General features: G+C 43.9%; 1 protein-coding gene across 3 annotated transcripts; it reads right to left on the reverse strand.

The window, feature by feature from the left end:
* Positions 1-13,778: 13,778 nt before the first annotated feature.
* Positions 13,779-21,080, reverse strand: LOC111857920 (transforming growth factor-beta receptor-associated protein 1). 3 transcript variants are annotated; one of them, XM_072698814.1, is made up of 12 exons: positions 20,804-21,080; positions 19,737-20,451; positions 19,362-19,556; positions 18,572-18,726; positions 18,346-18,428; positions 17,508-17,852; positions 16,772-16,829; positions 16,218-16,361; positions 15,328-15,462; positions 14,891-15,047; positions 14,259-14,680; positions 13,779-14,015 (listed from the first exon to the last, which is right to left on the reverse strand). In XM_072698814.1, exons 2-12 carry the CDS (start codon positions 20,407-20,409, stop codon positions 13,884-13,886), a joined length of 2,499 nt encoding a protein of 832 aa, XP_072554915.1. In that variant the 5' UTR covers positions 20,410-20,451; positions 20,804-21,080; the 3' UTR covers positions 13,779-13,883. The 3 variants fall into 3 exon arrangements, with proteins under 3 accessions (XP_072554915.1, XP_023694938.2, XP_023694939.2); XM_023839170.2 differs by having other exon boundaries at positions 13,780-14,015; positions 14,891-15,050; XM_023839171.2 differs by lacking the exon at positions 13,779-14,015 and having other exon boundaries at positions 14,373-14,645; positions 14,891-15,050.
* Between the last annotated feature and the right edge of the window lie 640 nt (positions 21,081-21,720).

Here is a 21,720-nt window from a genome sequence, read left to right on the forward strand (position 1 = left end):
TTAAATGTCTTTAAACATATATTTTTTATAGACACTATTTGACAAACATTACCCCATAGTGTACTATACTACCGATGCTTGAACTTGTGTGTTAGACAGTTAGATATAAAGCTTCACGCGAGTTAATACATAAAAATTATGAAAATGCAAATATTAACAATAGATGTTGGGACGTACATTGACCACTAGAGGGGGCCGCACTACATATGTTCTGTCTAGCCCTGAAAGGCGTGACCTGCAGCACCTCACTCCAGACTGATTGCCATACAGCCACTGTGGCTGTGCTGCCTGCTGACTAAAGTGATTTTCGCTATTAAATATCAATCAGTGATAAAAAAATACTGCAGCAGCTGACTGCTTAAGCTCATTAAATATCTCCCTCTGTTCCCGGCTTTATTTTACACTACGTTGCAATAATGGCGTGAGGTAAACGTCGCATTTTTTTTTGTCGGTACAGATTTTAGGGCAGACAGAAACTGCTATTACCTGGTTGCACGGTTTCACTACAAGTTGTTTGGTTTCAAAAGCTTCAGGAATGTCTCTGTACAAATAATAGCATTTGCCTTTGGAATAAAAATAAAGAGAAAAAAAAAAGGTTTCAGGAATGACAGGAATATTTGCATTTCTTCTCCTTTGCATTTGCATTTTCTCCCCTCTTTGCTTCCTCCTTGTTGAGCCAGACTGTGGATGCCCAAGTTGCAGCTCATTGCTCTCCTGCTGGCAAACGTGCCAAGGTTAGGGGGCCTGACCCAGTGATCACCTCTAGCCCTTCTGTAACCCCCCCCCCCCATGGCCTTTTGCGTGTTGGCTTCCTTCCTACTCCCTCACTTTGTTTTCTTTTGTTTCTGTCGTTCCCGGCCGCTTTCGTAACACCTCTCTAATCCCCCATCCCCAGATAAAACCCTCCCTCCTTCCTGCTGTCGCTCATGCCACGATGGTCTGCTTATCGACAGTGTTTGAATTGTGTTTTGGGGGGGGGGGGGGGGGGGGTCCTCTTGAGGGCAGTCCGACAATGATTTAAAAGTACAATTAAAAGGGGAGTGTTGATGGTTAGATATGTCGACCCCCAGTAAAGTGAAGGTTGTGAAGAGGGTGGGGGGGGGGAGTGGTGATGGTGAAAGCTTTTTGAAGGGGGAGGGGTGGCACTGATACTTATTTTCTCTCTTATGGGGGGGTCCCTCATCTGCCCTGCTATGGCTGAGCCTTTTGGCCCGGTGATTATTACAGTATTAGGGGTGGCACATACGGATGAGATGGCATCATTCTGGGGGAGAGCTTAAAGGAGGGCTGCCTGATTGTAGTGGCAAATAAGGCTTAAAATCTAAAATAAGACAATATGGCTTACATAAGCAGCAAGCCCCTGTAACTACAGCGCACATTAAATCTCTGATCTGGTTTTGGGCTCGGAGAGATCCGCGCAACTATGGCAGTTTGTATTCTGCGTCATAAACTCTTTAATAGAGCTGCCCTCTAGCATTGTGGCACTGGGCGTGTTCGCCCGCGGGGAGGCATTGGTGCTAAATTTGTAATTATGTGCGAGACGGAGCTTTTTTGTATTTTAAATATAACACAGGCTGTGTTTACTCTGTAACCAATGATGTCAGACTCCAGACAAATTCGAGCCGGTAAGTCTGAGGAGATAAGGCTTCGGGCTGGGAATCGAAGAGGGAGCCGCTCATCGTTGTTCATTTTCCTTGGTGTTTCTGAGTTCTGGAGGTTAGGGGGGTCGGAGGGGCATTGGATCCCCTGGCAGATCCAGGGGTCCCAGCACTGTAGGGACCCTTGAATACACCTCATTATAAGTTATACGCTCAGGGAACAATAAATAGGACCCCCCCCCCTCTTCATTCTACTGTGGGGGAGTCCCCAAGCTCAGCAAATGTTATTGATGATTGGTGGCATCCTCTATTTCTTCAGAAAATAGCCCAAAGTGACATTTTGTCAGGGGGCCAGAGTTTCTAGCTACTGACCTGCTGGAGGTAAACCAGCCATCATACAAGCATATCACTGAAAATGCAGAAGGTTCCTGTTAATCAAAGATGCATTGGCTTATATGTTTGTTTAATGAGCGTTATATAGTGTTTATGAATGTCTGCCTAAATAGCATTATACCTGATTAATGCTAGTTCATAATATGGGCAACAGTTGATTTCTCAGTGTCATGTTATTTAAATGTTTCCATTTCTTATTATTTTTCTGATATATTCCTTTCAAAATAGTAGGAGTATTTAATGGTTGATCAGTCATGTGTATTCAGTAACTTATACAGCTTACACGTTACGGATGGTAACTAGTGTATCTACATTACATGCGAGTTCATGTAGCATATTAATTTATCTATTTGTTGCGGTTTATACAGTTACAAGGATTGAGAAGTAAGGGGAATTCAAAGACAGAACAATAGTAAATTAAATGCCAAAAATTGGATATCTAACACTGAACAAACCAATTCTACTTTTTCATTCTTTTGTTGTTCCTTATTGCTGTCTGTGACATTGTACATGTTTTTTTTTCCCCCCAAAGTCAAATGTTACATGTTGATGACTAAGTTGAAAGCCCCAGTTGTGGAGTAGTTAGTGGTCAACAAACCAAGAATTATGTTCAGAAGTATATATATGTGAATATCGAAAACTTGCTCACGTTTGCAAGAATTTAAGCTCAAAATGTATTCTCTTTGTGCATCATTTACTGTAAGTGTACAGCTCATGAAGCAATTGTCTCAAAGCGTCATTCTGTCAGAGCAGTGAAGAAAGCCACCCATTGTCTCTGAGTCCATGATGAGTCATGGAGATCGAGTCAGCCGAGCATGGGAAAAATCAACATGATGATTCTTAGCCTGCAGCTAAGCACCAAAACCCCAGCGGTACATTGTGGTAAAGGGCTTCCTCTCTTCCTCTGGACTTTCTCTGGACTTTCAACTTTCCCCTCCGGTGGTTTGCCGCCAAAACCGAATGTATAGAAAGAACAGTAAATAACAGTGTTCGCACACACGAGTTAAAAAATAGAGGTATCCTCACCCTTAGGATATTTATTTATGTTTTAACTTTACATTCATTTATAAAATTAGTCCCTTTAGGAAAGCCAGACATTAAAAAAGAGGGGTCTCTCTTTTTAGGTTTTACCTACCGTACCATTATTGTTACTAAGGATAACACAAATAACTCGTCTTTCGTTAACCACCGAAAGATTGAAATATGCATCAGGAGAGACATGATGCAGTAATTTGTGGTCCCTCTTCTAAAAATGGAGAACACCAGGATTATGTTTGAGGAGAACTTTCCCATGATATAATCCACATACCTGCTTTTAAGCAAATTAAAGCTAAGGTCAGTAATATTTTTTGCGAGCATCAATGTTAAGGCTAGACACAGTTGTATGTTTATTTGAACACACCCTACAAATCTAATATAAGATTTATGTTAAATGTATTAAGAACATGAGGCTTCATGTATGGAAAATACCTTTTCATGGCTTTCACAAAATATGGAGCACTGGAAAAATATACAGCTGTATAATGTTGACATTATCCAAAAGCAGAAAATCAAAATTAAAAAAGGGGGAAAAAAATATGTCTGATTAAAAAAACTTCTGTGTAGTACTGAAAGGCCTGTGATGTATTTGCTTGTGAAAGTCAGTTGGGTACTTTAGCACAATTTTCTCTGAAACTGTTAATTTTTGCCTCCCTCTCCTTCGCTTTGATGTGTGAAACCAGTTTCTGAGGGATGGTCTGCGCTTATTATAGATGTCGGGCCGTAGCCTGTGGGGGCTTGTGCGTTTCTCTCACGAGCAGGCTCGAGGAAAAAGGGCGTTCTCCAAACATTCGGCGAGGATGTGACGACCGCCCCCGATGATAAAGAATCTCGAACCCGCCCATGGCCGCCAGCGCCTGGAAAAAAAATAAATTCCACAAACGTGTCATTGTGAGCCCAAAGGCTCAGATTAAGGGGTTCTGTCTCTCTGTGGGGTGGGGGGGAAGTTTATAAGTATCCAATGGGTGGGAGCAGCACTACTGGCCAAATATACTGTTTGCATCCTCTCTGTGACCTCAGGTATTCAGATTAAATGGTTAGGTACGGGCCGTTTTCTGGGAAGAACACTTGCCACACACTTCCTGGGTTAGGGGGTTCAAATCTTGCCCTTTCTATGCGCATGTGGAATTTGTGTGTTCTCTCATGTTGCTTTGTTTTCCAGAGACGTGCAGTTAGTTGAATTCATATCTCTGCATTGCCCATGGTGTGTAATTGTGCGTGCCCTGTGACAGACTGGCATCCTTCCTGCCTGCTGCCCTCTGCCACCTGTGATTGGCTCCTACTGCCGCATCACCCTGTAATGAAGAGGGGGTTGGAAAATGACTGATTATATACGGGCTTTTGAATCACATGCTGGAAACTGTAGCCACGATAGAGGGAAAATGGATTCCAGTGTAATCTCCTGTAAGCCACTGTATAATTCCTGTGAGCCACTGCTTTCGCCAAAGATTTGTGTATTTAGGCGGCAACTGTAGGATATTAAAAACATGTTGACTATCCATCATAAAGAGTCCCGTTTCTTGCCTTCCTGCACACCAATGTTGTAATGAGCTGCCGCTTTCCCTGGTAGCTTTAACAAGTCTGGCCATTCTCCTCATTAACAAAGTGATTTTAACAGCACCACTGACTGGATGTTTATTGCAGTGTTCACTGTAAACTCTACATACTGTAGTGTGTGAAAATGCCAGGAGCATGGCTGTTTCTGAGATGCTGGAACCACCACAAATGGCATCAAGAATCACACTGTGTCTAGAAACCTCATCAAGGAGCCTATTTATGTCCACAATTCCATTTGCATGTAATGTTAATAGATCATCAATTATGGTCACATCACACACATCAACCACTGCGTTTTTGCAGAAAAATCCCACTAGTCACATCATCAGTTGATACAGTGAATTCAGAGAGTATTCAAACTGTTTCATTTTTTTAGCATATTTTGTTACATGACAGCTATACTGTAATATGGAATAAATAAATTAAAAACACAGGCTTGTATACATTTTAGCAGATGCATTAAAAAAAGAAAGTTGAAATGTAACTTTGCTTAAACTCATGTTTACCTGAACTATACCAAGCAACAGTAAGATGCAATTAGTGGTTTAAAAAAGCAACACATTACCTCAGAATGCAATTTTGTATTTGAGCTGGGAGTGGAGGAAGTTATGTTGGCCTTTATGTTCTTTAATGTGGCCAGTGAGTTTGAAAACTAGTTCAAAAACAGTCTTTTGTTTTAGCCCCTTGCATTTCATTGGAATAGGTTGTTAACGATCACTGTTTGACAACCTCATATCTAAGCCATAATTAAAATTTTAGCTTAGCCTTTTCATGTGAAATAAAACAGTTATACAGTGAAAAGCTTTCTTCGAAGAAGTATTCCAGTTTAATTTCACTGGCATTCTGTTAGACCCGTGCAACGACTATTGAAATCAGCTCAGTGAACAGAGACCGAACAGCATACAGGTAAACTCGTACAGTCCGGCAGCTTGGTGGGAACCTTGTTTGCCTTGACAAACAGGATTGCATAGAACATATAGACTTTGTTTTCTTTTTACCTTTTTTGACCATTTTTTAATTTCATGGTAAATATTTGTGGAAGAGAGGGGCGGAGCTGTTTTCCCCTCCTGGAGCCGACACCTTATCGTGGTGGAGGGGTTTGCGTGTTCCAGTGATCCCAGGAGCTAAGTTGCCCGGGGCTTTATGCCCCTGGTAGGGTCACCCAAGGCAAACAGGTCCGGGGTGAGGAACCAGACAAAGTTCGGCTCAAAAGACCCCATATGATGAAAAAGATTTTGGAAACACGTTTTCCCTTGCCCGGACGCGGGTCACCGGGGCCCCCCCCTGGAGCCAGGCCTGGGGTTGGGGCTCGATGGCGAGCGCCTGGTGGCCAGGCCTATACCCATGGGGCCTGGTCGGGCACAGCCCGAACAAGGCACGTGGGTCCCCCTTCCAATGGGCTCACCACCCGTAGGAGGGGCCATAGGGGTCGGGTGCATTGTGAGCTGGGCAGTGGCCAAAGGCGGGGACCTTGGCGGTCCGATCCTCGGCTGCAGAAGCTAGCTCTTGGGACATGGAATGTCACCTCTCTGATGGGGAAGGAGCCTGAGCTGGTGCGCGAGGTTGTGAAATTCCGGCTAGATATAGTCGGGCTCACCTCGACGCACGGCTTGGGCTCTGGAACCAGTCTCCTTGAAGGGGGTTGGACCCTTTTCCACTCTGGAGTTGCCTGCGGGGAGAGGCGCCGAGCGGGGGTGGGCATATTTATTGCCCCCTGGCTGGGCGCCTGTACATTGGGGTTTACCGCGGTGGACAAGAGGGTAGCCTCCCTTCGCCTTCGGGTGGGGGGACGGGTTCTGACTGTTGTTTGCGCTTATGCGCCGAGCGGCAGTTCAGAGTACCCACCCTTTTTAGAGTCTCTGGAAGGGGTGTTGGAGAGCATTCCTTCTGGGGACTCTCTTGTTCTGCTAGGGGACTTCAATGCTCACGTGGGCAATGACAGTGAGACCTGGAGTGGCGTGATTGGGAGGAACGGCCCCCCCGATCTGAACCCGAGTGGTGTTCTGTTGTTGGACTTCTGCGCTCGCCACGGATTGTCCATAATGAACACCATGTTCAGGCATAAGGGTGTTCATATGTGCACTTGGCACCAGGACACCCTAGGCCGCAGTTTGTAGTCGTGTCGTCGGACTTGCGGCCGCATGTCTTGGACACTCGGGTGAAGAGAGGGGCGGAGCTGTCAACTGATCACTACCTGGTGGTGGGTTGGCTCCGCTGGTGGGGGAGGAAGCCGGCCAGGCCTGGCAGGCCCAAGCGTATAGTGAGGGTCTGCTGGGAACGTCTGGCTGAATCCCCTGTCAGGAGGAGTTTCAACTCCTACCTCCGGCAGAACTTTTCCCATGTCCCGGGGGAGGCGGGGGACATTGAGTCCGAATGGGCCATGTTCCGTGCCTCCATTGTGGAGGCGGCTGACCGGAGCTGTGGCCGTAAGGTAGTCGGTGCCTGTCGCGGCGGCAATCCGCGAACCCGCTGGTGGACACCAGTGGTGAGGGATGCCGTCAAGCTGAAGAAGGAGTCCTATCGGGCCTATTTAGCCTGTGGGACTCCAGAGGCAGCTGACGGGTACCGGCAGGCCAAGCGGGATGCGGCTTCGGCGGTCGCTGAGGCAAAAACTCGGGTTTGGGAGGAGTTTGGTGAGGCCATGGAAAACGACTTCCGGACGGCTTCGAGGCGATTCTGGTCCACCATCCGGCGGCTCCGGGTGGGAAAGCGGTGCAACATCAACACTGTTTATGGTGGGGATGGGGTGCTGCTGACCTCAACCCGGGACGTTTTGGGTCGGTGGAAGGAATACTTCGAAGACCTCCTCAATCCCACCGACACGCCTTCCGATGTGGAAGCAGAGTATGGGGACTTGGGTGTGGACTCCCCTATCTCGGGGGCGGAGGTCGCTGAGGTGGTTAAAAAGCTCCTCGGTGGCTGAGCCCCGGGGGTGGATGAGATCCGCCCAGAGTTCCTGAAGGCTCTGGATGCTGTAGGGCAGTCTTGGTTGACACGCATCTGCAGCATCGCGTGGACATCGGGGGCAGTGCCTCTGGACTGGCAGACCGGGGTGGTGGTCCCCCTCTTCAAGAAAGGGGACCAGAGGGTGTGCTCCAACTATAGGGGGATCACACTCCTCAGCCTCCCTGGTAAGGTCTATTCGGGGGTTCTGGAGAGGAGGGTCCGCCGGATTGTCGAACCTCGGATTCAGGAGGAGCAGTGTGGTTTTCGCCCCGGCCGTGGAACAGTGGACCAGCTCTATACTCTCCGCAGGGTTCTGGAGGGTTCATGGGAGTTTGCCCAACCAGTCTACATGTGTTTTGTGGACTTGGAGAAGGCATTCGACCGTGTCCCTCGGGCAGTCCTGTGGGGGGTGCTCCGGGAGTATGGGGTGCCGGGCTTCCTTTTAAGGGCTGTTCGGTCCCTGTATGACCGGTGCCAGAGTCTGGTCCGCATGAGCGGCAATAAGTCGGACTTGTTTCCGGTGAGGGTTGGACTCCGTCAGGGCTGTCCTTTGTCACCGATTCTGTTCATAACTTTTATGGGCAGAATTTCTAGGCGCAGCCAGGGCGTTGAGGGTGTCCGGTTTGGTGACCTCAGGATTAGGTCTCTGCTTTTTGCAGATGATGTGGTCCTGTTGGCCTCATCAGACCGTGACCTTCGGCTCTCGCTGGGACAGTTCGCAGCCGAGTGTGAAGCGGCTGGGATGAGAATCAGCACCTCCAAATCCGAGACCATGGTCCTCAGCCGGAAAAGGGTAGAATGCTCTCTCCGGGTCGGGGATGGGATCCTTCCCCAAGTGGAGGAGTTTAAGTATCTCGGGGTCTTGTTCACGAGTGGGGGGACGATGGAGCGGGAGGTCGACAGGCGGATCGGTGCGGCGTCCGCAGTGATGCGGGCGCTGCATCGGTCTGTCATGGTGAAGAAGGAGCTGAGCCAAAAGGCGAAGCTCTCGATTTACCAGTCGATCTACGTTACTACCCTCACCTATGGTCACGAGCTGTGGGTAGTGACCGAAAGAACGAGATCGCGAGTGCAAGCGGCCGAAATGAGTTTCCTCCGCAGGGTGGCTGGGCTCTCCCTTAGAGATAGGGTGAGGAGCTCGGTCATTCGGGAGGGACTCAGAGTAGAGCCGCTGCTCCTCCGCATTGAGAGGAGTCAGATGAGGTGGCTCGGGCATCTGATTAGGATGCCTCCTGGGCGCCTCCCTGGTGAGGTGTTCCGGGTATGTCCCACTGGGAGGAGGCCCCGGGGAAGACCCAGGACACGCTGGAGGGACTATGTCTCTCGGCTGGCCTGGGAACGCCTCGGGATTCCCCCAGAGGAGCTGGAGGAAGTGGCCGGGGAGAGGGAAGTCTGGGTTTCCCTGCTGAGACTGCTGCCCCCGCGACCCGACCTCGGATAAGCGGGAGAAAATGGATGGATGGATGGATGGTAAATATTTTTTTACTGGAAAAACAAGATTCACATATAAGATATTAGATGTTCATTGATTGATAAATAACAAACAGTAATCAGGCTAGCTCAATCATGAAAAAATTTAAAACACAACCTCGTATTTCAGTCATATAATCTGAAAGTGTCCCCCAAAATAGCTTTTCTTTTATCTTGGCTATTGTTTGGTGAATTAAACTATGATTCTCTTTCTAGTGAGCTGCATTCTCGTTCACGATTCCAATGACAGTATTCATACATACAGTAGGGCTAAACTTTGCCACATCTGCTGCTTTTCTTTTCATATGTGTATCTCTTATCTATGCCAGTATTCTGGTGAGTGAGTGATAAGACAATAGTGCCCTCTGCTGTATCTGTCCCACGTAATACAATTACAAAAAACTGCAGCTAATAACTGACCCCTAATTATGCATTAGCTATTTAAACATTTGAAATTCAGTCATACACATATTTCATCTTTGTCATGTATATATATCAATAAAGTCCTTTATTTTTCAAAGTACACTGTTCTGTTTATCATAATTGTCTCATTTCATTTGAAAATGTCATTCATTATGTCACGTAACAATCACAATCTTAAAACATACAGGGTTTTTAAGTGTAGAAGTGGAGTTGGTTGTACAGCTGTGGCTCAGCAAAAGCGAATCATCGAGCAGCGATGACACATAAAGCCGTGCCTGTTCAGCTCAGTCTGCCATTTTCCTCCATCACAGTTAAGCCGCGGTAGGAAAATGAAAGGCCGTCCTATGGATTTTTATATTTTTGTGGGCTCTCCTTTGTGTAAGCATTTCATTGATGCTTTCAAAAGTATACAGCAACCATAAAAATGGCTTTAAAATCCAGCTGTCTGTGGTATCGATGACCTTTATGAACCATAAATCTGTGGGAGGTGACCACATTACCATGGGCCTTGAATACTTGTAACGTAACAGTGTAACGATAATTATAGGCATTAAATAATTATGAATGTAGCTGAAAACACGTGTATGGTCGAATTCCTTTTTATTATTGTGATCTTACAACAATAATCCACATAACCTTACCACACACCTATATATATATATTGCTTTTAATATAAAGTATTTGCTATTTGTCCAAGAATCAATAACTAAACTTACAGCTTACATGAAAGGAACAACAGCCGATAGTCTTAATTTTTAAAGGGTCGGCATAATCTTGGTGATTACCCACTTTTACATCTTGTCGTATTCATTTATCTATATATCTCTGTTTTTACAGGACCTCAGAGTGGGCGGTTCCATAGATTGGGATCACTGAATTTTTTTCAGCAGCAGTGGTACAATGTAGACTTTGATTTCCAAAGACTCACCTGCACCATCTTGTAAATAAAGAAAGATATTATTATACAGTACAAGACCAGGACCGCAGCAATGGCTCTAAAAGCAAATCTGTTATTCTCTGTACTCTCTTTAGCATAAAATATACTTAAAAATGTTTTTTAGAGCAGGATATTGCAAAAATATCACTGGTAACCCAGACACCTGTCTGGGTAAATATTGACTACAAGACCACAAAAAAATAACCAAACCTGTGAAAACAAATTAAAAAAATAAACTGCATGCCCCTGCCATTTGATGTATGACAGAAGTCATGCTGTAAACAGGGTAAATTTGCACATGTCTGATCTACACGCAACAAATATGTACTTACAAAATAGAATTAGCCTTAAAATGTGAGAGATATGAATAAATCTGAGCATGACTCCATGTATAAAGGTTTTCAACTTTTATCTATAGGCTCACACACTAAAATAATGCAAAAGTGCTAAAGGTCATTGTAAAATACCTATCAATCAATACTGTAGTTTGCATGTGTATTTCAAAAAGGAGAACATTGTCTAAAACCAGGCACAGTGAAAGCTTTGAAAATGTGAGGCTTTGATGGGAAACCCTATTTATTTATTTGGCAAATGAACTACCGATGCAGATTTTGTTAGTTGTACAATGCCATTCAGTTAAAAAAATATTTGTATGACTTTAAAGGGTTTTAATTACAGTAATCCTTTCATGGGTGGGGATCAGTCATTCAGATAACAACTGTATATTACAGAAACTTTCGATTATTTTTCTCTAAGGACCACACACGCAGTGATAAATAAATGCAAGATCATAAATGCGAGATGTTTGTTTGGTGTGCCAGCTCTTAGATCTAATGGCATGACCATGTACATGGTGTTTGTGTGCAGTTAAGAGAGCTTCCACATGCTTTTCCGCATCTCATTCTTCTGTCTTTTGTGCGGCGTATCTTCTTGACCTGATTCAGATTACTGCCATATTCTATGCATCGATGCATTTTGAGAATTCAGTTTAACCGATTTTGCACCCAGAAGCCCCAGGAAAGGCGACATGCTGGATGATCTGACTTATCTACGTTTCACCATGTTTAACCACATTTAAACCATGCTTCAAGCTCTTTAAGCCATAGACCAAAAAAGGGTCTGGCTTTGTACTGGAGCCAGTACTGTTTTACATTTACATTTATATAAAACATTGACAGTTTTGTTCAAAGAGACCTACAAATGAGGCAAACAGCACATTACAAACATGCACTATATGGACAAAGTAATGGAACATACCTCTTAATCACTGAATTAAGGTATATGAAATCAAGCACCAAGCCATGCAGTAAGATTTACAAACATTTGTGAAAGAATGGGTCATTCTGAAGAGCTCAGTGAATTCAAGCATGGTACTGTCATAGGATGCATCTTTTGCAATAAGTCAGTTCTTGAAATTTCTTCCCTGCTAGATATTCTATGATCAATTGTAAGAGGTATTATTGCAAAGTGGAAATGTTTAGGAACAACAGAACTTTAGCCACAAAGTGGCAGACCACGTAAAGCAACAGAGCAGGGTTGCCAAGTTCTGAGGCACATAGTGCAAGTTGCCAACGCTCTGTTGACTCAATAACTGCAGAGCTCCAAACTTCCTCTGGCATTAACCTCAGCACAAAAACTGTGCACTGGGACTTCCATGGCCGAGCAGCTGCATGCAAGCCTCACATCACCAAGCGCAATACCAAGTATTGGATGGAGTAGAGTAAAGTAGTGAAAACATGCCCTATGGAGTGATTAATAATCATACTTCTCTGTCTGACAGTCTGATGGATGAGTCTGCTTTTGGCAGATGCCAGGAGAACATTACTTGCCTGACTGCATTGTGCCAACTGTATAGATTGGTGGAGGAGGGATAATGATATGGGGTTGTTTCTTAGTGGTTGGGTTATCCCCCTGAGTTCCAGTGAAAGGACCTCTTAATGCTTTGGCATGCCAAGATATTTTGGACAATTCTATGCTTCCAACTTCATAGGAACAGTTTGGGGAAGGCCTTTTACTGTTCCGGCATGACTTTGCCCTAGTGCACAGAACAAGGTCCATAAAGACATGTTTGAATGAGTTTGGTTGACTGTCCCACACAGAGCCCTGACCTCAATCCCACTGAACACCTTTGGGATGAACCCAGTTCCTATAGGTATAATGACCTGGTGCCCCAATACTTTTGTCTATATTGTGTACATGCTGTCAAGGAGTCAACTAGGCATAACTGCAGCTAGGCTGAGCTGTGAGTTAATACTCAGGTACAAGTATAAGCAGTATTGGAGCTGGAGCTACACAACAACTTCTAACAAAGAAAGAATCCAATAAAACTATGAAACGTCCAGAAGGGCAACGTAAGAATATTTAGGGAACCTAAAGAGGAGTTCCTGAAACAGATGGGTCTTGAAGCATTTCTTGAAGGTGGGGAGGGAGTCTGATGATTGGATGTGTTTTCCAGGAGAAGATGAAGTGTTTGCCCAACACAAGCAGAAACCTGTGTTCATTCTTCAGAAATAAATCGGAGTAGAGATAAATACAAGTGGTGAGTTGATTAGTCACACCTGCCCGCTATTGCAAACAGCCTGCTCCCCCGAAGAGTGAATCAAGTGACTGCTAAGGAATACAGACAGCAAACAGACAGGGTCCAGAGGTTCAGTTACTGTTTGGCTAAAAATGGCTAAGACCCCAGATCGAAGTGATTTCGAATGCGGCGTGCTTGATTGGGCCAGACATGGTTGTTCCGGGATCACAAACAGCCACCTTCCTGGGATTTTCACATACTGCGGCATTTAGACTTTCCAGGGGATAAACAAAAATGCTACAGTCAGTGGCAGTTAGGTCTCCAAAAACACCAAGCTAATGACGGAGGTCAAGAGAGAGCAGGCAGACTTATTAAAGCCACCAGAAAGGCCGGCAATGCAAAAAGAACAGCTCAGTGCGACGGTGCTGTACAGACAGGCTCCGGGGAGTGTGGAGTGTGCATATCCTCTAAACTTGAAGTGGCTCTGAAGGCAAATGTACCTGTTTGAATGAAGGTACAGGCAGTCCTGGGGTTAAGAACATCCGAGTTACGGACAACTGGTCCTTACGAACGGACTGCCATAAAGCCCGTTGTATTAAAAATTAGGGCTAAATGCAATGGTTGGTGATAAGAAGCACATGCACCACTTTGTAACGCTCCTGAAAACACAGCACAGCTTCAGCGGTTTGTTAGCCTGAGGCACAGATACAGATTGTATGTAGATACGGTACCTATACTATTACTGTATAATAATTACTGTTATTATCTACTGTATTATCATTTTTCTTTCGACTTAAAGACAGACTTATGGAACGGATCTCGTTCGTTATCTGGGGAATGCCTCTATATTCTACATTGATGAACAACGTGAGTTGGTGAACCTATGTGCGATTCTTTGACATTACCTAAATAGAAATGTACAAAGATTTTATTTACTGCAGAATCCATACATTTACAATGAAATCACCACTCTGGGTATATTCCCATAATGCAGTTAATTCTGTCACACGCCACAGTGTTCGTGAATCAGTTCCCCTTTCAGAGAACGCAGGAAGATGGGCTCCATGAGGTACCGCCCACACCGCTGGCACAGCTGCCACTTCTCCACTTTTATCATTCCTCTAGTGTCTCTGATCTGTCAGGAAGACAATGACGTGACGTCACAATGGGAGTATTTGATGATGCAATGGATGTTGTCTCCAAAAACAACTGGACTGTGCACTAAAACATATTCATCACAGAAGTCATATTGTCCTATAAAGGGGAACTGAATATGTTTCAATCATAGAAGTACGAAACAAATACATATTAATCTGTATTTTCAATATATTTGTTCTTTTTTATATGATTGCTCCTCCTTTTACTCTACTGTACTCACCCAGCCTATCTTGTGTCTGTGATATTCCACTTGGACCAGGTTCTTCTCAATCCACCTCATTTGTCTGCTGTGGAAGTTCCACCGGAGAGATTCGATCAGGAACCTGTCCACCAGCTGCAAGGACCAGGAATCAGGCAGCACTTGGAGCACGTCGAGCAAATTGAAGGCAGCGCTGTTGCCATTGAGCAGATCGACTGCAGCGCTCACTGAATGGGGCGACTGCAAGTAGATTCCCAGCAGGGTGAGGTAGAGCTGGTTAATGAATTCCGTGCTCTGGCCCTCTGAAGTTCTCCTGCAGTAATCCTCTGCAGCCTGCTGGTCCTTTGCCTTGTGGACCAAGACCTCCAAAGCCTTGAAATGTTCTCCAGCTCTTCCATGCAATATGGCCTTCTCCACAAAAAGAGGAGTGCATTTGATTGCTTCTATAGTCATGGAAAACATCAAAATGAGAATATGAAATGTGTTCCTTGTGGTGCTGGTTCATCATAATGTTGTTGCTAAAATGACAACGTGCAATGTACCAGGAACTCTGAATCCAGGGATCTCTTACTCAAAAGGTAGATTTAAACAGGCATGTATGTGCCTTTTAAATAAAATAAGTAATGAAATGAGATTTTTGTCCTATTACTGACCTTGAACGTCCTCTGCATTGTAGAAAGTGGAATCTTGTAGGAATTGTTGGAGTTTATATCTGGTTGTATTGCCAGTTGTGTCCATGGCTCGTACATGTTCCAAATCCCGCAGTATATGTGCAACATACGTTGTGGCAAGAAGGGTGTGATGTTTCTCCTTCTGAAAAAAAAATGGAACTACAAATCTGAAAAATCAGGGCGTCGTACTGGGGAGGAAAAGTTAGGATGATTCTACTCTGGGGCACTAAAAAAATTTGGAACGTAATTGAATTGGGTCAGGCTGAGGGCCAGTATGATACGCTTTGATGGGGCCCAAAATCTCTGTCAGCACCCCTGTGAAGAATTAAAAAGCTAAATAATGATTTCAACAATTAGCTGTATTATTTTATCCAGAAGTTTCAACATATGACATAAACGTGAGATTCTAAAGCACTGACCTTACTTTTGAAGTCCATAACCAAATGTTCCAGATACAGCTCCAAAGCTTTTGGGTATTTAGTTAAAAATGCAAGATCTTCGTCTGAGAGTGATTCTTGGCTGTCCCCTCTGTTGGTGAAGATCTGGACTCCAACCTAAAGGATTACAGGCAAACAATGGTTTACATTTTCCTATTAAATACAGTACCTTAATAACAGTGATTATTTATGTGTATGCTCATTTAACCACTCTAATGCTTAGCCAGCCAGTAAGAGAATCACTTAACTCCGTCCGCATGATCTACGTGTTCAGTTACAGCTATGATTTGCTGTTTGGAGCAGGGCTGTTTGTTTATATATAATTCTGCTAATTTTTGTCATTTACTCTAAAGTCAAGTATGTAATATTGTCTTTGCATGTTTCTGCCTGAGCTGTGCATTTTAAAATCCCTGCTGCCCTCTACAGCCAGTTTAAAGGTACTGCCTACATCCTTGCTCCTAAATATCGCACATTCTGTCAGTTATATAGACAGAAATCTATCTATGTAATAGGATTTGGAAGAATTTCAGGAATTTGGATTTTCATCAGTCTGCTCTATATACAATTATAAAATGTTAATATAAATATAGAAGTTGGATGGGCAGATATATATTTAAAACTATATACGGCCTCCTGTCAAAATATTGTAAATACACAGTTAATATGGCATTGTATCTTGCCAACATCTTTCTTGCCTTTGCATAAATTGAAAAACACAGCTGAGAATGAATCCTTGCTAAATCCTTTGGTAAGTCACCATTCTGTGTGTGTTTGTATGCAGTTCTCATCCGTAAGGTGCGACAATGTTGAGACTATGTGCAGTGCAACCATATAATAGTCTTCCATCTACATTTTTGCACCAGATAAGGTACCTCTTGATCCCTCTGTAGAATCCAGTCTGCGTATTTCCAGAGGAGCTTCCGGCACTTTTGCTGGCTCAGGAATTTCACGATGTGCTTGTACACATCGGGGCTCGAACTGACAGCCAGGAAGCCGTCCACAATTTTCACCCAGGTCTGCAACAACATGTGGCATGTTCGCTAGTTAAATCTTAAAATGCTGCTGGTCAAAAGTGTTGAAACTAAGAATCAGAGAAATTATCACAACACAAGTTACCAGATTCATAAAGTACTGCTTTCTTTAATTCCAAATGCACTGACTATGGGCCACTTTATGAAAAAATATCCTTAAAATATATTAAAACATCTCTAAATGTTTTTCTATTGCTATTCTGTGCTCCTTGTAAGCAGCACTTTATACTACACATTTTAATATTATAGGATATTATATATTAATTTGTGTGTGTGTGTGTGTGTGTGTGTGTATCACTTAGTATTGCTCATTTTCCATTGTTTTATTATAATATGGTTACTTAGTTGGTTAATAGTTTACTATTTCACTAGTTCATCAGTTCAGAGGTCATTACCTGAACCGCATCATCTGCCTGGCCATGACTCTGATACAGCAAACCGAGAGAGAAGAATCTTAAAGAAAATAATATCTTTATTAGAATTGCATGACATTCATCCTCACTAATCTTATGGCACTTATGGCATTTAAGCTAGTCTTCCTTTATTTGGTAGATGCTTTTGTCCAAAGCTGAGAAAAGCAGGGTCAGCCAGTCCACTGAGTAACTAAGGAGTAACTGAGGAGTAACTGCTTTACTCAAGGGCCCCATGGTGAAATAACTGCAGATCAGGATTTGAAACAGCATATATCTTAAAGCATACATTCCCCAAACTATGTTTCTGTGTCACCTTTAATACTATTCAGAACTATAGCGGGTGGCTCAGTGGGCTAAGCCTCTGTGCCCATGATCAGGAGGTTGCTGGTTCATGCCCAGCCTTGGCACATCTCTAGGCTTTTGAGCAAGGGCCTTAACCAACAGCTCCCTGGGCGTCGCTATGGGTTGTTGCCCATTGTTGCCTGCATGATCTCACCTATGGACAGCAAATGGGGTAGGTGAACAGAGGATTTCCCCACAGGGATCAATAATATTCAATCAGATGGAAATGTGCTTTCCCAAGTAATCACAAACCAATATTAAGGAGTACTAATTACTGAGGTTGTTTTTAGCCAGATATTATAAAGGTGGTGACAAAGAAATCCAGGGAAACTTTTAAAAGCCAACGACAGGTTATTTTTAATAACACACCTCCTACCTCTTGTTTTTCTCCAGGTATGGCACGCACATGTCGAGAAGACAGTCATTCCCAGAAGACAGGAGCTGGTCCAAGTCCTTGTGGCATTCTCTCTCCGCATACAGCTTCAGGAGCGTGCAGTCAATGTCCCGGCCGTGTCCGTGACTTTGGTCCGTCCCCCGGATGGCGCTTAGGAACCCGCCCAGGAATTCCTGGTAGCCCTGAAAAGTGGCGTAGTCCTCTGTCCTCATTGCACGGAGATCCCTGGTGTTGAACACGGCCGCTAGCTGTGACGTAAATCCGTCACCCAGAGACGGGAGGTCGGGATACAGGCTAATAATTTCTCTAGGGTCTATGTCACCTTTGCTGTGGAAGGAAATCACATTGGATGCGTAACCAAAAGATGGAATTGTCTTTCTGTGAAAAAGAGGCAAGGACAACTATATTTTTACAGCATGCATTTGGGGAGCTTGGTGGTTAAAAACTCGACTTCATAACCCAAAGTTTGATGGCTAAACTCTTTGGAGACTCACCCCTGAAGTGCCTTTGAATGCGGTACTTGACCTGCATTATCAGGGGTGTTGGAGGGGCATGTATACCCCGGGAGATTCAGGGGGCCCAGCACTTGACAGGGGCCCTACATAAAATTATACATAAAATTGGATTGGGGGTGGGGGGCAAGGTAACATCTTGTCAGGGGGCCCAGAATTTCTAGGTACACCCCTGTGGGTTACTAAAGCCAAAATCTAATATGGCCATAATTGTTGCTTTGGAGAACATTCTTAGCTGTGCAAGTAACTTTGTCAGGGCGACTTAATTTACCAAATGTGTTTAATAAAAAAAAAAGATTCATCCTCACATGAAAAGCTCCTTGGCTTCTTGGAAACATCCCTGATAAAACTTCACAAAGCCGGCCGTGTGGGCTGTGTTCTTCTGGAGTGTCTGGAAACATAAGCACTGACACATTATGGCATATTATAACACAGGTAAGTCCTGTTCATGTTATACTACAAAAAGCGTAATATTGGGATGGACATTATGGAGAAAATGAAATCCCCCCCTGAGTAAGAGAGTTAATCTTTTACCTTGTATGTATCCTCTGATAACTGCCCTTCTACGCCCTGCAGAAGTTCCAAGGCCTCATGCACACTTTCGCTATTCACAAGGGCCGTGATTTGCACGTCAAGGGGGATGGGCTGCAGGTTGTATACCTCACTTTCCGTGAAAACAAACACACTCTCTGAGGAGAAGAGAAGGAAAATAGTGATTTATTCTTAAAAACACTAAGATCAGAAGAAAAATGCATTTTCTGGGTCAGTATGCTTTGCATGTTACAAATTACAGGTATTTTAAGGGTATTATATATTAACAGCATTATAGCATACTATATTATGTACAAACTTACATACTACATTTCTTTTTATGTTACATAGTTTACATACTGTGTATTGTGTACAGAAAGTTATTTTCTGCTGCTCCATTCCTGCTTTTTTACAAACCACATTCTATTCATGTTTATTCTGTGTGTTTTAATGCTGTAATTGTGTACCCCCCCCATGTGATTTATGTTGCACCGTGGTCCTGGGGGAAACGACATCGAGTACCACTGTATATTTGTGTATGGGTGACATGACAGTGAAGTCCCACTTGACTTGACTTGACATTATTTGGAATACAATCAAAAGCATGTTTACTACTAATTACTGGTCTTCTTCTGTGATGCATTGGCATCCCATCCAGGATGGCTACTGCCTCGTAACCTTGCAGGTGTATTCCTTAACCACACCTAATACAAGTCCCATGACTCTTAGCAAGGATGGCTACAATATTACCAAATAAATGGTGGATATTCACACAGAGGTAGGCGGAAGTTACCTGTTGTGGAGAGCAGGCCTATGGCCTTGTGCAAAGGGATGGTCTGCTTGAGGTGCTGATCCAGCATGCTGTAGATGAGGAGCCCTTCGCTTTGCAGGGCGAGCACATAGGGAGGGTACACTGCTGCAGCCAAGACCCCCTGTGACCACTGCAGCGGTGGACGCTGGGAAATCCCATGGCTGTTCACAAATATGCCTGTTTGGAATTAACTTCATGAAATGCCCGTCATTTTATTTGAGATTGTATAACTTTTCGCGATTTTGTTTTTTCGTACCATGTCTGCGTTATGAAAGCATCAGATTAAAATAAAAATCAATCATACTGTTGAATGTCATAAACACAGTAGATAAATGTAGATTTGATATATTTTCTTACCCAAGGATCCTGGCCCATTTAGAAGAAATTCGCCCTTCCCCACAGCTTGTACAATGACGCTTTGATTAGTGGAGTCATGTGGGACAAGGTCAAGGGTTATGCCGCTCTTGTGGTCATGGAGTATGTAGTTTTTATCTGTGCCTATGCAGAGGCAGGACCCATCCACAGCCAATGATACCGGGTCCTGGGACAGCGATACCTCTTTGATACATTCCCACTTATTCACTGACACCACGTGGATGCTCACAGCTCTTCTCCTGGAGGCCAGCGTGAAAAGCTCAACAACTAGGGGCTGGGCTAGGCTGTAGGAGTCATTGACACTCATTAAGGAGACGTTGCGGATCTTTGACAGGGTGGGGATTGGCTCCAAGGAGAACATATTGAAAGCTGTGATGGAACCGTTGCAGAGCACCAGAAGGTGGTTCTGGACTGGAAGGACCTTCATTTGGGTTATCAGATCTTTTGATCCCAGCTGTTTCCTCCTTGTCTCCCGAACTGTCTGCTGATTCCCTTCAGGTTCTAGCAGAGTGAAGTGCTGTATGGTACCATCTCTGCTCCCAATGTAAAGATTCCTGCCACAACCTTCCAGGACTTGGAAACCAGATTTAAGCTTTTCTTTACTCGTGGCTGGTTTCTCAAGGACTAAGAAGGGCATGAAAGCTGTAAGGCTCATTGTCCTCTTTGGCAACGATAAAGTTTTTCTTCAAATGAGCCACTAAAGGAGACAATGTGAGGTACACAGTATTATAATGGCAGATTTATATATACCAGAAATAAACAAGTTATAAATTAAACAAAATATAAATGCTTTATAAATTAGTCAGTCAGTGGGTTTATTGTACAAACATAAATAGACATGAATAAATGGTGAAAACATACTGGGATCTTAAATATTCAAACCAGTCCAAAACATTTACAGCACAGATCACAGCTGAAACAGAAAGTCGGTTTGCCTGCATAAACTTCCTCTGTGTTATGAAACGACATATGTCGTATATTACATATAATGTAAGACATGCGACGCAGGCAACAACACACGGAACTGTTAGCAGAAAACATGAACATACCTCGTCCAGCAGTCCCGTCTTATTGCCGTTAAAGTAGAAGCCCGTTTACAGTGTATTTTGACCCTGACATGTGACTTGCATCCTGAGAGGAAGTTTCAGTCAGCGATTCCGGGTTATATGTTCCTGACTAAGCAGTACTGTGACGCAAAAAAAAAAGCCTTGGCCCCATCAATGGCATTATTAAAGTGTAAGATCATGAGCAGCTGAAAATGACATGGAACATCAATGAATCCAACTTGGAGCCTATCTCAGGAGGGATAGAGCACAGGGCTGGGAAGCGTTCGGTCCAATGCAGGGCACACACTCCCACAAACAAGCACGTAATGGGCAAATCAGAGGTGCTAGGACTAAAGGAGGAAAACTGCACAATGCCAGTGGTCCCAGTGCAAACTTCACATGCACAGAGTGGGGAATGGATTCAGAGCTCTAATGCTGCAGATGCAAGGCTATTCTGCTACTTATCGAATAACCATACCATCTATATAGGTCTCAACCACCCATCCATCCGTCCATCCATCCTTCCATCCATCCATCCATCCATCCATCCTCCAGCTGATTATCCCAGTTCATACTGGAGGGGTTCCTGGAGCTTCTCCCAAAAAGCCCAAAGTACAGGGCAGGTACACCCTGGATGGGAAGTGAAGGTTTCATATGGATGTAATTATTGCTTATTTTGTAATTATTGCTTATTTTGTAATTATTGCTTAATGCTTATTATGACCAATATAAGTAAGACTTCATGAGGGTTATGAAATGACTTTACCTTCACAGTTTTTAAAGCTTTTATTTTATTCAGTTCAACAAAAGCAAGACGTGAATATGGATAAATGCAGATGTTTCTCATAAGTATGGAAATCAGGTATCACAGTTATGACATATGATTAGCAAGCTGTGTTAAATAAAATATTACAAGTTCA

The sequence above is a fragment of the Paramormyrops kingsleyae genome, chromosome 14 (assembly GCF_048594095.1).
Source record: "Paramormyrops kingsleyae isolate MSU_618 chromosome 14, PKINGS_0.4, whole genome shotgun sequence".
NCBI classification, from domain to species: Eukaryota; Metazoa; Chordata; class Actinopteri; order Osteoglossiformes; family Mormyridae; genus Paramormyrops; species Paramormyrops kingsleyae.